The sequence below is a fragment of the Montipora capricornis genome, chromosome 9, assembly GCF_036669925.1.
Source record: "Montipora capricornis isolate CH-2021 chromosome 9, ASM3666992v2, whole genome shotgun sequence".
In the NCBI taxonomy this organism is placed as follows: Eukaryota; Metazoa; Cnidaria; class Anthozoa; order Scleractinia; family Acroporidae; genus Montipora; species Montipora capricornis.
This window is the reverse complement of record NC_090891.1, coordinates 39,662,926-39,679,800: the sequence shown is the minus strand read 5'-3', so window position 1 is coordinate 39,679,800 and position 16,875 is coordinate 39,662,926. Positions and strand designations below refer to the sequence as shown.

Here is a 16,875-nt window from a genome sequence, read left to right as displayed (position 1 = left end):
TCACACAAACTCGCAGGGTTTGCAGGTAATCAAAGGATCCAAAAATGAGGGAAAAAGTAAGATCTCGCTCAATACAAATATTCTCGAAGGGTTTCAGTTCGAAAAACCCTCGAAGAGGAAAAACTATCTTTATTATTGCAAAGGAGAGCGTTTGATATTGACTTACAGGTGTCCAAAGTCCAAATTGTGAAAACTATGTTTATAAGTTAAGTAAATCTACAAAAGGCATTTCGAAGAAAAGACCTTTCGTTTCAATTCATTTTTGTCAAGCATACAGGTTTTTCAGCAAGGAAAAACAAGGATTGGCCATAGAGAGTTCTTTTGACCTTGCCGAGAAGACTCATTACTAGCCGTATCGCAGTATTGAGTGCTAAAATGGCCGGAAGCCGTTTAAGGCTTCGAGATCTTCAAACAAATGGCATGTATCAGGCGCCCATTCACTGAACAATCATGGGAAATGCCTTCATCGCTCGTAGGATTAAAAAAGGTTCACTATGGAAAAAGAAGCTCATCACAAATTACCCTTTTTAGATGTTTTAGTTGATAATAATGATCCCATTTCTTTTCTAACTAGAGCTTACCGTAAGAAAACCTTTACTGGGTTATTAACTAATTATTTCAGTTTCACTTCGTACTCTTACAAAGTGAATCTCATCAGGACTCTTGTTGATAGGGCCTATAAGATTAACAACACCTGGTTGGGGCTACACGAGGACCTAACTAAGCTTATCCTAAAAAAGAATCTTTTCCCTGCCCATTTAATTGAAAGGGTTGTAAACCGTTACATTACTGGGACCCTAAGTAATCATTGTCCCCAGGGATCCCTTCCCACTTCGCCTATATTTTATTTTAAGCTACCTTACATAGGCCATTTTTCTGTCGTAACTCAGAAAAAGATCCGTCACTTTATCAAGCGCTACTGCAATGATTTGGACATCAAACTAGTTTTTTCCTCCTTTAAGATAGGCAACTTGCTTGGTGTGAAAGACCCTATCCCTGGCGGGCTTCGTTCACGTGTGGTTTATAAGTTTGTATGTGCGGGCTGTAATGCATGTTATGTCGGCGAAACAACCCGGCATTTTTCCACACGCGTGCGTGAGCACTTAGTCAGTGATAGGGCCTCTCACATTTTCAAACACCTACAGAATTCGTATAAACATAACAACTTTCTTTAATTTTCCAGACATGTTTCGACGGTACATCCGTCATCTTCAGTGTTACATATTTTGAAATCGCCGTTGAATTTAAAGCGCGCGCGATCTTACAAACTTCGTTACATTGCGTTGTCAATATTGCGTATTAAATCAAAACAGAACAAAACAAAAATTTAAATGAGTGACGCTTAGTTCCTTACAGGGAGAGAGTCAGGTTAATGTGTTTCACCTGCTGGTTGAGATTGGGCTTCTCCCATTTTGTGGATTCCTTAAGCTTCACTTGGTACTTAGTGGCTGCAGAGTCCAGGAAGGACTAAGGAACTAAGGAACTAAGCGTCACTCATTTAAATTTTTGTTTTGTTCTGTTTTGATTTAATACGCAATATTGACAACGCAATGTAACGAAGTTTGTAAGATCGCGCGCGCTTTAAATTCAACGGCGATTTCAAAATATGTAACACTGAAGATGACGGATGTACCGTCGAAACATGTCTGGAAAATTAAAGAAAGTTGTTATGTTTATACGACTATCTATATTGTTGCTGCTATCTAGACCTACAGAATTCCGAACAATGTCGCGCCCTGTCTTCAGGGGAATGTTTCCATATTTTAGATCACGCCTCTACGACTTTTCAACTCAAAATAAAAGAAGCTTTTCATATTCAAAGAGAACAACCTTCTCTTAATCAACAACTGCATCACGTAAATCTAAAACTATCCTTTTAATTCTCACATTGTCACGTTTTATGTACATTCCGTTGTTACTGGCATAATTAGCACTTTTTCCGTACTTATAAATTCAACTTAACGCTTTGTACATTAATCAACTGAAGATGACAGAAGTTCCTGTCGAAACATGTCTTGTAATTTCAAAAGTTTTGTGGTTTTCTTTAAATTTCAGATTAAAAATAAAGTTTAATTCGTTAGCTTGAGCCACTCGATTGGTTATGATAATTATGGGCACGCGGAAGAACCCAATTTGACTTCTGGAGAACTATATCACATCAAGAGTGAATTAGGTAAGGGTGTTGTTATGGGATGGGTGGGCTCCTCAGCACAGCCACAAATGAGTCTATTTTTAGAATACTCGTTCCCGCTAAAATTAGTTGAAAAGTCATCTCATGCCGGTTTCATTTCATTCCGGTTGCTGAATCGTTCAGTACGAATGACTCGGACCGGTCTGAAGTCGGACCGCGGAACCATGTAAACACGAAAAGATTTGAGATCTGTCTCAGGACGATCGAGATCATTGTTTTGAGCATGCGCAAGAGTGTTGTTGCATCATTTCAAGACGGCTGATAACAAGAAACAGTCGAAAGGGGCCAAAGTCCAGTCAGGGCCTAACAATGACAGCAAGACTTAGTAACCACTCCATGTGCTTTTAGGAAATAAATTTGTTATGGTCACCCGTTCGTGTTCCGGCGTCTCACGGTAAACAAATAGGTATCGGCGCTGTAGCGGCCAACATGACATAGTCATGTTTTTGTGTGGTTAAGTTTAAATTTGTTCTGTGAAGCAAAGTCACTTCAGCCGACTGGTCATTTCAAGTAAGGCGAACCTAATCGGTGAGAAAAAAAATATGTTAATTTAAGACTTGGTAACACAACTTAATTTTATTATTTATTTTTGAAAGGGTTCCTCAATCATCTAATGGTCTTGCTTAAACACCTGGCAAATTTCAGTGCGCCTGTATTTTTTCAACAAAAATAACCATTTTTGAACAGCATGAACCTACTGAAACGCCGTGAAAATCGTGCATGTTTATTGCATTGAACCGGACAGTATACTGTTACGTAATAAATTATCAGTAAACGCTGATATTTTGACATTTTGTTGACTCCTCTTCCAATTCTCTAATTGTCCTTCGAGGAAGGAAAGTCCGTATCTTTGCTAAACGACTTGAATAGGCAATTACCGACACCTGCAATCGATAACAGAAATCCGACCTAAAAAAAACTGTCAAAACAATCGACTAGGAAAAATTCGGATGACTATTCAAGAGCAGTAAGCTTTCTAATGCTTCTGTTAGCGGATCGAAAACTTTAATCAGATTCATAATCACTTTTCTTCGAGAAACTAAATTGAGGCTTTAAAATTGACGTTTTCCTCCAATTACGTTCAGTTCAGTTTATTCGATACCCTATTTATACGAATTACAAAAGAAGCTTGTAAATGTCGGTTTAACAATAAATTTCGAGATAATGTGATGCCGGAGGAAGCCCAAGCAGAAACCATTTAAGATATTGGAAGTTGAGGGCTTCCTCTTAATTTAAATCACACAAATTAATTAGTTTTAAATTAAGAAGGTACTTACATTAAAAAAACTAAAGTGAGTGATGCAGAGGATGACTTAGACATGCAGTGAAAAGAAACTAAAATATTTTTTACTTAGAAAGACCTAACTAAAGAGCGTAAACTTGAAGGCATGTAAATTGGAATAATTCGGTTCATTTCTGCATTTAGGATCTTGATATTGAATAGAAATTGATTATTATTCCCAAAGTTTGCATTGACGTTTTCCATCAACTTTATTTTGTTCACCGTGACAACGGAAAGAAAACCTAAACCGGAACAGAACTACAAATAATATTCTTTTTAGTTATCGCTGAATCTTCTAATATCTACAACACCAAACTTATGTTTCTGGTTTCTGCTTCCCTTTGTCACGGAAGGAAACTCTTGTCCTTCACAGCTTTCATTCTTCCATTTGGATTGACTCCGCTTTAGATTTTCCGCTTATGAAAGTTCAAGTGGAGCAATGATGAGAGCAAATCGAGAAAAAAAGAGTCGGAACAAATCTCCAGTCCGGCTAGAGCCACAAATTTCTAGCAGTTGTCAAAGAGGAAACTGCCAACATTAGATTAAAATGTGAAAACAACGTTGTTTTATTGGACTTAACGATTAATTTAATCCCATATTTGTATTGCCCATAAACTTCGTTTTGTTTACGTCTTACCTACAATCTTAGGCGAAAACTTGACAAATAGTTCATTTTTCCATTTTCATTGATTTATGTGATATCGACAAGATCAAACTCTTGTAATGTTTCCACTTTCCTTCTCTAATGAAAGCGAACGCTTTATATTTCCGCTCATTAAAATCACCTGCCAAAGGAAGGAATGAGTCAGCTAAAAAAGCGTCGCTCAGTTGTGGAGGGAGAATATTTTGTTTTTTCTTACTTATTTTCTTAGTCTTGCTTTGAAGTCCAATCACGAATTCATATTTCTCAGTTTTCTTTTCCGTGTCAAGAAAATGGAAACGTTGCACAGTAGGTCTTTCCTGTCACTCCTCTGCTAAGTTTTGTCTTTGTGGGTAGAATCTTCTGTGAATATTTTTGGTAGGATTCAGGGGGTAGTAGAAATGTGTAGATTTTTTCCGGTGGGCTATGGGTTGGCCGTTTGTTGCAAAATTCAACATTGTATATTTGTATCAGTGCAAAAATTCATATTGATTCAACTTCAACACAGGTGTTGTCTATTTAACTACATTCATTCAAGTTCAACACGGGCTATTTTTGTGCAAGAAGAATATTTATTCAACTTCAACGCCCAAAGTTATGTTTTATGGAACGAATACATTTATTCAAATTCAACAAATTTATTTTCATATAATTTGTTATTCAACAAAGCTCCACCTCCCTACCCCCCTGCTACCACTTCTTCAAAAAGAAGAACAAAAACTTTGCACTTAGACTCGCTTTGAAGAGGAGGCAGGCATGAACTTGGAAATGGCCCATTGCATGTGGTTTGTGACACAGTGACGGATTGTGTTTCTCGTTTGCAGGCACGCAATTAAAATAGGAAGGATTTTTTGCCTCTAATATAATAGCAAATATGTTGTTTATTTCAATAAATGTTATGCTGGAAAAGGCATTTGTTAGATTTTTCGGCCGTTTTGGATTCATCGAGTTGTGAGATATTCGAGCTTAACTAATTTGCATACGTGGGTTGAAATTTAATTCTCGAGCAGTTTCCTCATAGAATCTCCGGCAAATGATTAATGGGTAGCCATAGTTTTTAACGTCAGAAAAAGATTTGTTTAATCACTCTAGTGTAAAATAAAGTCATTATTCATTTGAGAAGTCAACAATATTTCTTTAACTTTCTCTTGAAAGACAGAGATTTCCCTCGAATTTGTTTTAAACCTATTCACTTGAAATACAGTAAACACCCACATATAAGAACCTAGAATTTAAGAACCTGATAGGTTAAAAATTTCATTTTAGACCCCCCTTATATAAGAACCAGTTTAGCCTAAAACATGACCTTGAAATTTCAAGCGTCCAGAACAAATTTTAAACTGCACAAATCTTGTTTAACGTCCGTCAGAGCAATTTACAGTTAGTTTTTTTGCAGACTATTTAACTTAAAGAAGAAACGACTGAGTTTTACTCAAGACCGTGTTTTGTTATAGCCTGCAAGCAGGCTCTTCCGTAGAAATGGCGCGCGGTCGAAATATAGGGGCTTGTGTTACTAGAAACTAGTGGTTAAGCCCTTATACAAAACCAGAGGCTACGTGTAGCCTACACTTTGTTCGAAGGATTTTAGCCGATTTCCTTTAAGTTCACAGTATTTCAGCGGGTTTTAATTTTGATGTCACAATACCTTGATGTTTACATTTAAAACTGCACAAAACGGCATTAATTCCAATCAAAACCAGAAAACAGACGCTTTGCAAGTCTCTACGATGATATTTAAATATATTTAACACTTTTTCTTAACGATACTGGGAGAATTACAAAATTACAATATCTGTTACAGAGTCATGCGATAACCGAATATTGCATTGCGTGCAATGAAAACACAAAAACTCGTTTCCGGTCACGCACACAATTCGTTAATACATATTTCCTCGATAATCTGTCACGTAGTCTTAGAGGTTTAGTGGTCATCAAGATTGCTTCTGAACGAAGAGATACCGAGGTCGAATCTCACTTGAACTGCCTTGTACAGCCAGAGCGTGACCCGAAAAAAAAATAATAAAAAAACAGCCCAAAAACGGAGTCGAATCCTATACTTTGCTATTCGAACAACGTAATAATTCAACGTGTGAAAGTTGGAGCCAAAGGGCCACGTCTGGGTGACCCTAAACCCCCACTTGAAAAAATTAACTGGAACGTTGCAGTTCAATACCACCCGACTCAGTGGCTTCTGTTTTTGTGTAATACGTACCGCAATCGACCCAGTTTACGCTCATAGAGCGTCTAGTTGTATTTGTGGAACGGGCGTTTTCACAGATCGAGTTATATTTTGGTTGATTTTCCTGCGAAACCTGACCTTTCCAGCTAATCTCAAATCTCAGTGCATGAGAAATTACTACCCATTGGATTGATATTGGTTACTCGTGCAAGCCAAATCGTATTTAAAGGGGTAGTGTCACGCTATTTTAGTCAACCTTCAAAACAAGACTAAAAGACGTCTTTGCATCTCTTTGCATCAATGAAGACCAAAAAATAATGCTGTAGTTTTGTTGCCAATAACCATTCAGTAAAGTGCACTGAGGCTATTAATTCTTTCTTGTTTGCAGCCAAGGATGGAGAGGATGTAAATGGATTGAAACTTGAAAAAATTGGCCAATTTTGTCAAGTTTGGAGGCCGTGTCTTGAGAAACTCACCAAAAATTAATACGAATAGCTTTGTACCATAAATATATTTTATATCTTGTCAGTGAGCGATGTAAGTGTGAGCTAATAGGGAGCTTAAGCACGCGCGTTTTTGACATGCGGAAGGCAACCGGAAGTGAGCTGTTTTCCCTTTTAACTTGTCTTCACACAACCACATTTACATTGCTAAGTAAATTTTCCCCATTGGAGATGATGAGTATAAAAGACTAGGAGACAACGCTGTCCTGGCACTCGAAATGTTCTCTTCCGGTTGCCGTCCACGTGTCGAAAACGCGCGTGCTTAAGCTCCCTAATGTACTAATTTAAGAGGTCGTCTGAAATGCTTGATCTGTGAAAATGCCCGTCGTTACATAGACCTAGTATTTGAGTTGGAAATTGATTTCATCAAACGAGTTGATACAGGTCGAATAATCACCGTGAAAGATTTGGAAAGCAAATCTTTCCAAATCTTTTCTTCGTGAAAGATTTGGAAAGCAAATCTTTCCAAATCTTTCACGGGGGTTATTCGACCTGTATCAACTCGTTTGATAAAATCAATTTCTGTTTCAATCTCCCACCAACGCAGTACCACAGTTTCTTTAGAAACTAAAATTTTGTTTAGCATTTGAGTTGTTTAAGTAATAGAGGATGACGTTTTCCGTGTTTCCATAGCCTCATCTAGACACCAGGGGGATTTGGGAGAATTCGAGACAGTCATGCAAACCGGAGGCGTACGTCTCGGGTTTCCATAAGTGTCGAGAATTCTCCTAACTTCCCCGAATTCGACAAATGAAGGAAAAATTTGAAGGAAAATTCTTGATTGAAACAGATTTTCTTGATACGCGCTCATATTTCCTACCAGCCAATCAAAACGCGCGTCTGACGGCATATAACCAATCAAAATTCGTGTGACGTCACAGCCGTGTTTCCATACTCTCATTTAAACACAGCTATTGACCAATGAGAGTGCGCGTACTATCCTAATTATTTTATAAAGTTTCTTGGTTATCGGCGCGGCTCCTGTCATTAAATATTCCAGAACGAAGCACTTTCAAAAATATGCCAATTTTTAGACCAACGGATTTTAAACAAAAAGAGGATTAAAAAATGTCCTCTATGTGTGCAGTTCGTGCCGTGCATGGCAACAAATTTAGGGAGCCTTAGCAACGACAACGGGAACGGCAACCAGAACGTCGTCTCAAAACATAAATTCTCATTATTGTAATCACTTCGAGACTATTCCAAGCTTTTTAACATGACAATGGTGTGGCAGTCCCTCAAGAATAAAACCGATATGAGTCAAGCTTAATTTAGCGGAGAAAATGAAAATTTATCCTCAAGTGCTGACGTTCTCCCTAAAACCTCAAATTTGGCTGTTTCACGTTGTTGTTTTGTTGACGACGGCAACGAAATGGACAAAAAGGAAAAGCGCGCGTGCAGAGCGTGCAAAGCTATTGTTTTTGCCTTCTATATATGCAAATTAGTGACGTTCTCGTTGCCGTCGCCGTTGTCGTTGCTAATGCTCCCTTTTGGGTTTTTGCGTCAGCCCATGCACCAATTAAAGCCATTCAAAGCCGTTCTTCAACTTCGCTTAATCATTAATGCAAACGTCATCGTTCCTCTCTAGAACAGTCTACCGCCGCCGGGTTTTATCTGCAAGACAAGTTTTTTCATCCCTAAACAACCGGATGAACCTTGCCATCGATACAGTTCCTTGACAGTTTCATTACTCGGGTAAGTAAATAACACATCTTTTAAAAGAAGGTCTTTAAGCCACTGAACGATAAACTGGCGCGCACGTTTTTTATCTATAAAGGAGCGTATACATTTGTCGCGCGATACAGCAATTTCGCATTGCAGATTTGTCTGGGCATTTGTTTTTTTTTTTTTGCTCTTTTGTAAGCAAAACACCTGGCAGTTTTCATTTCTCCAGGGAAATTGTTACATCGCAAGTTGGATAGTGTTCGTGAGTTTTCATAGAGAAAATATGAATCCCTAAGAAAGATTTGCAACAAAAAAGCCTCTACATTTAATGCCGCCTTAATGGCGAAAAAACTCTATATGCTGGGAAGCAATGGACACTAAATTGTACTCGGCCTTGACAGAACACTCGTCCGGAAGACAAAGGGTGGTTTAAAAAGAAATAATGGTTTTTCCCCCCACTGAGCAAACTCATTAGATGTTTGAATAACATTAGCGTGTCCTTTAGTTGAAGCAAGAACAATGTTATTGCAATCGATGTTGAATTGACCGTGACAGTGCACTTTTTTTCCCTTCGCCCGAGTTTGCAAATTAGTTGCGCATAATTTAATGGAAAGATTTTATTGGTTACCTTCTCGAAAAAAGGTGTGTTTTGTGCGCCATCGAGGCCAAAAATACAGAAAAACATGAAACAAAAAGACATGTCGAGTTTCACAACCATCTCCATGCATTAACAGTGTTGATTCCTGGGAAGGAAAGTAGGAATCAAAAATGATCAGGGATTTAATTTTGATCCGTTGTTGCGCACCGTCGGTCGACTTCGCTTCGGGTAAAAGAGACGAGAGCTCGTTGGTTAACTCATTCCACATTTGACCAAGGTAAGGAAAGATAGACAGGAACCAACCCGAAAAAAAGTGAGAAAAACTGCGAGAACTGACATCACTGGCTTTTCAACTATTCAGTCTTAGCAGTATGGTGAGAATTGTGCCAACTAGCTCTAATTTAATGACTTAGTTCCCATGCACGAATCCCGCTATAGCTCAGTATGGCATTAGCGAGTGCAATACCATAAACTTTAATTTGTATTAGTGTATGCCTTGAAGGGTTCTTACGAAAGCTGTCACTCACAGCTTCCAATCCCACGAGCGAGAATAACAAAAGAAACTTAGTTTAACAATTTCCGCCTAGCCTATTTTGTAAGAAAATTTACCACCTGACGAGAGAATTCCACATTAATTTTCACGCGAAAAACAGACATCGCACGAATCGCGATATTGTTTTTCAAGTGAAAATTGACAGGAAATTCACGAGTCATGAGATGAAAATGGCATAGCTTTTTGAAAGACGAAGTTATTTAAAATTAATTTACCTTTTGGTGAATGTTGCAGTCGTCAATGCTCGCCAAAAAAGCTGTCTCCACTGTCAGGAGCCAGGAGAGTCTTATTTTTTCTCACTTCAGCCACATTTTTTTGCAAAATTGCTTTGAAAGTATAATTGTTTCCAATTCTTGGCTCCGTTGCTACCGCGTAAGGTCACGTGTTGCTACGTTGTAACATCGGTCGGCCTCATTTTAAAGTCGCAATTCCACACCGTATACCTCGTCTTGATAGCAAATCAGATTAAATTACGCGCATTCCTCTATAGATATGCGATTCTATTGGATATTACCGCGTTATTAATATCCCGATATTCAATTCGTCCGGGAAAGAGACCACCGCATATTCAATATATCTACTATTCAAGATTAATAATTGATAGATCCTAGACAGGTATATCTCGCCGGCCATTTAATTGAGAAGGGCTTAAAAATAAATAGGTTGCATCTTTTACTTATAAGAGCTTTTCAATCTTCTTATGTTATAATTAAGTCTGATAAGATTGCTCTTATTCGTTGATGGCATGATCAAGAGATCAGTTTACAATTTCTCCTTGCATTCTTCTCGGTTATCAGACATCACTTCCCAAGAGAATTATGCAAAACATCACCACAAACGAAACATCTGTTTTTGAACAAAATATTACAGAACAGTAGACGAACATGTGTTAATATCAGTTTGGCCCTGTTGAGATGAAGGAGCTGGTAACTCGGTAATATGTCCAGTTCAGTTTATTATTTTGGCCATAAAACATGAAATGTGTACATTATTATTATCATTATCATTATCATTATCATTATCATTATTATTATTTTTATTATTATTATTATTACTATTATTATTATTATTATTATTATTATTATTATTATTATGCAGTATGTTGTACGTAAGTATGCTTACAGATATAAGCAGGAAAAGGCACTATTGTGTAACAATCCCTACTGTTAAACCTATTTACAAACGAATTGGTGATAACTAACGAATCAGAGAAAGGAACAAGAGTTTATATGGAAAGGCTTGTCAAAACATCAATCAACTGGAAAGTGGCTTGACAGAAATCACACAAAATTCGAATTTATGGAAAAACAAGTGCTTCAATGTTCGGTTTCAGTCCGTAAAAAACAGCAAAAAAGAGGATCTAGGTAATTAAGTTCAGTGAAAACCGGCCGAATTGTTGCCTATGAAAACCTGCACGTTTCCGGCCTGACAATTGGAAAACAAACTGTTCATTGCTTGCGGCTGGAATCTGAAAACCTGTTGGGAATTTTGTAAATGAAGAACTCCAGCGTGAGGACTTTTTGAGCTTGAAAGAACTGCTGGACCTGGCGACGACTGAGGTCTTCCATCCAAAAAGCACTTGACAGAATATCTGAGCAAGCCTCTTACTGACAGCTTCAATAATACCCAAGGAAAAATTCGGAAATTCATTGCCATTTCTGCGGATTATGGCGTGAGCTTTCGTTTGTTCCGTGCTTTGTACTCTCATAAACAACAGCGGAGGGGTTGGCCCAGTGGTAAGATCTCTGCATCCAACCCTAAGGGCGCGGGTTCCATTCTCGGTTCTGCCGAGACTGGAATATTTGGCGACCTTCTTTGCCGCTAAAGTTCACTCAGCTTTCCATCCTTCCGAGGTCCGTAAAATGAGTACCAGCATGCATGGACTGCTTAGAAGCGGCTGCAATTTGCGCCTGTATATGCTTCCAGTCCGCTGGGGGGTAAATTGATCATTGTAAAGCGCCTTTGAGACGTATGTGATAAGCGCGCTATATAAATGCACCACTTTACTTTTTTTACTTTTTAAAGCACGCTGTTTAAACCAATGAGAGCGCGCGTTATATAGAAACTTTATTATAATCTCTATTAGATATAGCAGCTATGGATTTAAGAATGCCCCTAGTCAACCAAGACTTGTACAGAGGAGTATCTTTGGCCTTAACTTTTTTCAGAAGGAAGCATTTAATAACTGTTGAGAGTTAAGACGCTTTCCCTTTGACGGAACTGACCGGGCTTCAAACACACTTTCAGTGAGGATGACATACACTCCTCCCGAAGAATGCGAGGGATTATCATGAAAGTGTTCCTTCAAATTGTTGTATTTTCTTTGCAAACTTATGGGTCTGGCCAGCCAGTTCTGACAAAAGGAAAGCGCCATAAGTTTGTTTAATCAGTGACCAAGTAACTTTAATACGTCTTTTCGATATATTAAAATTCATCTTGATAGTGAGGCAGTGAGGACAAAGACAAAGGAAAGCTGATGATATTTAAATATTTTACACATTCATTCCCAGGTGTTTCTATTGTTTTTGTCCTCACTGCTTCCGTATCAAGCTGAATATTTGATCTTTCGAAAATGGCCTATTACTTGGTATCACAGCTGTGTGAAAAATTTTAATGTTCATTTGCAGATCATTATTTAACGTTGACTTACCCAAGAAACGATGAACGAGACGGAGTACGATTATGATGGGAAAGTGAAAAATGAAGACGCCGTGTGGATACTCACGAATTCGTTTATCATTCTGACCATGCAATCAGGATTTGGACTTTTAGAATCCGGAATGGTTTCGTTGAAAAACGAAGCGAATATTATGGTAAAAAACGCTGTAGATGTGGTCTTCGGCGGATTATCTTACTGGATGTTTGGGTATGCCTTCAGTTTTGGCAAGGGTAATCTTGGTAACCCATTTTGTGGTATTGGGTATTTCTTCACCGACGCTGACGATAAAGAAATGGGACAGGTTTACTCGGAATATTTCTTCCAGCTTTCATTTGCTACGACTGCAACCACAATAGTTTCTGGTGCTATGGCAGAGAGAATTAAACTGAAAGCTTACATTGTATATTCGTTTCTTAATACTCTAACGTACAGTTTTCCCGCTCATTGGGTCTGGGGGGAAACGGGTTGGCTTCGCCAGTTGGGCGCTATCGATATTGCGGGGTGCAGCGCAGTTCATCTGGTCGGCGGAGTAAGTGGACTGGTAGCGACTATGATGCTGAAACCACGATACGGGAAGTTTGATGCGAACGCGCCCCCCAAACAAATGGCGTCCCCGACAAATGTTGTATTAGGAACATTTATGCTTTGGTGGGGCTGGTTAGGTTTCAACTGTGGGAGCACTTTTGGAGTAACGGGTATGAAATGGAAGTTAGCTTCAAGGTGAGCATACAATTTGTGCAATTTTCTATTTAATCGTAACGATTATAAAGTTCTTGAATCTTATTGCCTCTGTTCCTATTTGTCGCGTAATTGGTGCGCGGTCACGTGAGGGTCCAATTGCAGGTATCCAATATGAACAACTCCAAATTGGATACCTGTAATTTGACACCTACGCCATTCGCACTTGGATGGGGTCTTTCTTGCTGTTTTCCTACTGTTTGCAAAACAGATTGAATATAATTTTAACTTATTCACACCAAAAAGTATTCAAGGACTTTTTATCCTCCAATTTTGTTCTAGACACGAGTAACTAGTAATTGAACCTCGTGTCTTACGATTCAAAAAGTAATCGTGCTCGTAATTTCAAATCACTCTCACGATTACTCACTGAATTGTACTCCACTCCGTCCAATTACTATTACAAATTGGCCCCGGAAAGGTGATTAATTTCAATGGCTCATTCATTCATTCATTCATTCATTCATTTGTGCATCCATTTTTTCACTCACTCACTCACTCACTCATTCTTGATTCAATCGCTCAATCGTTTGTTTATATATTTAACTCTTTGTCTCTTCTCGTGTAGTCCATCTTTATTTCTAATTTGTACGCTGATGATCGAGAAACCTTCACATTTTAATTCTGCGGAAAACTCTCTCCTTACATGGAGTTTCACGAGGGGATAATCGGATGGTATAATTTATTCAAGTTAAATTTAAACGATCATTTTAAGGATATATGCCATCTCGCTTCTATTGGGTTTTTTGTTTTTGTGTTTTGTCGTGCATTTTAAACGGATACTTCTTGTTTATCAATCGTTAGGTCAGCGGTTGTCACGATAAATGGTGCCATAGGAGGTGGAATTGTCGGGACAGCTTACAGGTGTGTTTAATACGGCCTTCCAAATTAAACATTCTTAACTTAACAACAAAACATCACTGACTTGCTTTATTTTCCATTAGCTGCTTACAAGGACCACGATAAACCCGAAAGAGACCAAGTTCAAACAATGAACATGATTTCGAGGCTCAGAGAAATAAAAATAAGTATTTGTATGAGTTTATTCCCTATAGCCTCGATATGATGCCTTTTGCTTAGGACTGAAAATTGAATTGGGCTATTAGCAGAACTATTTTAGACATTTTAGGCCTGCTACTTCAGTAGACTGCACAAAACAAATCATAGATACATATACTTTTTGTCTTTGGCCAACAAAGCTTGTACAAAATAATTTGCACAAAACAAAATTAGGAAAAAATAACGGTGAAAAGGGAATAACAGTTGCAGAAATACGGACTGTAAAAGTGAAAAAAAAAAAAAGACAGGCGAACAACAGAAAGTACAAAGAAGAACTTCACAGGAAAGTAGAGAGATTTTAAAAAGACTTTATTTTTATTTTATTAGATCCAGTCAAAGTAAGGGCATGTACTTAGAAACGTTTATCTCAGTTCTACTCGAAAACTCTGGGAACTCCGTTTTTACGAACACCGTTCTTTCTTATTGTTTGTGAGGAACAGTCAATTCAAGGCCACCGATCAGAAATTTCGGCGTATACATAAAGCTAAGATCAAGCGCACTGGTGTGACGAGAAAGTGGCACCCGACTTTTGCGAACTAATATCCTCAGCTGAATACATCAAAGCAAAACACAAGCGCCACTGAGATGTAAAGACGAATAAAAGCTGTCTTTGGCATACAGTACTTCCCTATTTGATAATGAAGTTGTTACTGCCCCGCAAGCAGAAGTTTCCGATCATGTCCGGCTTTCGTTTTTGTCTTTTTACGGCTGTCTTTAGCGCAACTTTTCCTTATCCCGCAAGAAAAATCTACGTCTTGAAACGATTCCTCTTTTTGTTGAACATACCGCTTTCCAACAAAATTCTGAGGTTTTTAAAATGCCACTTCCCTGTAATTGGCCATAAGAGAAGCCTTTTTCCGCGCTTTGTGGTTTGAATGACAGGAAAAGTTACTATTTGACCAAACACGGAGATTTGGTTTGTTTTAAGATAGTCGTTTCTATAGTGACGGAAGCTTACTGCAAAAAGAATCTTTTTTCTAGCAGGTTTTTCTAGCAGGGAAATAAATAAGCAGCTGTTAATACACCCTTAAAAGAAGACTAAAGCGACAACGACGATATAAGAAACAGGTTTTTTCTAGACGTTTTTCAATATAATTTCCACTCCGAATGGTTTTTGTGTCCTTCTCCTTACTAAATAGATACATTTGAATGAATATTTCATGTTATTTAACTCTTCCTCTCCAGTTACATGACCTACAAAAAGCAGATAAATATTCCCATTTTCGTCACTGGTATCCTGTCAGGCCTTGTCGGCATTACAGGTAAGTAAAGGAGTTTTGTCAGTCGTATTTCTTTAAGCTAAAAATACAGTTGGTGGAGCCGTTTGCCAAAACATTTAGCATCAGCACGGTTGATAAGGAAAAAAGGACAACTGAGAAAGATTCAAAGTGTGGCGTCTCCAAAATTGACCGTTTTTGTAGTGGAGACGCATTATCCGCCTGGATGAACTTGGTCAAACGTTTGTTAATTAATTGTTCGTCTGGTTATACGTCTCTATTATTAGAACGGGCACTAGACAAATTATCCGTCTGGAAGAACTATCTTTCGTTGTGCGTGTTGAACGACGAATGACACGAGAGACGCATAACTCGTCTGGACGGATTATGCGTCTCTAGGATAAAAACGGCCATTAGGCTGCACTCAATAGACGTTCAAATTGGGGTTATATTTTTCGTAAGTGATAAAGAATGCTCCTCAAGCACTTAAAGCGTATACGATCTGATTGTTTTGAGGGCGGTTTCTTCTATATGTTTTTATCCATGTTAATCCACCATTGAAAACACACTTACTTTGCTTAAAAAATTGTCACGAGGACGACCGGGGACAAGATTAGACTTGTGAAATCACCAATTGTTTGCAAATGCATATTTTGGTCACTTTGCGGTCATAAAAGTGTGGGCGACTTGTTCTCGTTCTTCGGAATCAGTAATCTTCTTGTGAACTTTCTTTGACAGCCATTTGCACTCTCGCACGTCCCTGGGAAGGTCTTTTAATAGGTGCCATTGGAGCATTGCTGGCATGCCCTTGTTGTGCTCTTCTAGACCGGCTCAAAATCGACGACCCTGTCGGTTGCGTTCCAACACATGCAGTTTCAGGAATCTGGGGCTTAGTGGCCGTAGCCTTCTTTGCAGAGAAAGACATCCTTCAAGCCGACTTTATGGGTGAATTTGGAATCTTTAAGGGTGGTAGTTGGCGCTTTTTGGGCGTGCAACTTTTAGCGGCCGTGTCAATTTCTGCCTGGTCTGCATTAACAACTTACCTTGAACTACTATTCGTAGATAAGGTGGTCGGATTGCGCATGAGCTTAGAGGACGAATTGCTTGGCGCGGACCATATTGAGCATGGAATCGAGTACGGAAATCCAACTCCCTGTTGCACAGCAAAGGTCAACTGCCAAGGCAACCACACTGGTATGGATAACACTGCGTATAATGCGGACGAAGAGATTGAGCGTCCACCTACAACTCCAGGTTTGCATCTTGATCCACTGGAAAGATACCCTAATGATCCGGGAAATTACGATCTGAAGACTCTAGCGTGGCAATGACGAAAAAACCTGCAGTGCAGGCAGGACACTTAAAGGGAACGTCCACTAAAACAACAAAATAACTTTAAACCACAGAACATAATGTTTTCAATTAAAGTTGTTCAACTTTTTCAAGTGAAAGCGTTGGTATTTGAAAAAATTGAATTTCAAAAACGCTTGTTTTGGCTTTCAAATTTTACCTTCGCCGCCGTCTTGAATAATTGTGACGTGCGTGGTTGACCTATTGTTCTGACACAATCAGCGTTTGTTCTGGAGCAATA

General features: G+C 38.6%; 1 protein-coding gene across 4 annotated transcripts in view; it reads left to right on the top strand.

Annotated features, from left to right (window-relative positions):
• Window positions 1–16,875, top strand: part of LOC138015264 (putative ammonium transporter 3) — a 33,865-nt gene that overhangs the window by 15,344 nt on the left and 1,646 nt on the right. For 2 of the 4 annotated variants that reach the window (XM_068862241.1, XM_068862242.1), the window contains exons 2-6: window positions 8,384–8,490; window positions 12,239–12,990; window positions 13,813–13,872; window positions 15,253–15,329; window positions 16,023–16,875. The exon at window positions 16,023–16,875 is cut by the window's right edge and continues 1,646 nt beyond it. In XM_068862241.1, the coding sequence (XP_068718342.1) occupies window positions 12,272–12,990; window positions 13,813–13,872; window positions 15,253–15,329; window positions 16,023–16,615 (1,449 nt within the window). In that variant the 5' untranslated portion in view covers window positions 8,384–8,490; window positions 12,239–12,271 and the 3' untranslated portion in view covers window positions 16,616–16,875. Of the gene's footprint in view, window positions 1–2,055; window positions 2,174–2,314; window positions 2,720–8,383; window positions 8,491–12,238; window positions 12,991–13,812; window positions 13,873–15,252; window positions 15,330–16,022 lie in introns of those variants that run through there. The other 2 variants (XM_068862239.1, XM_068862240.1) reach the window with 2 other exon arrangements.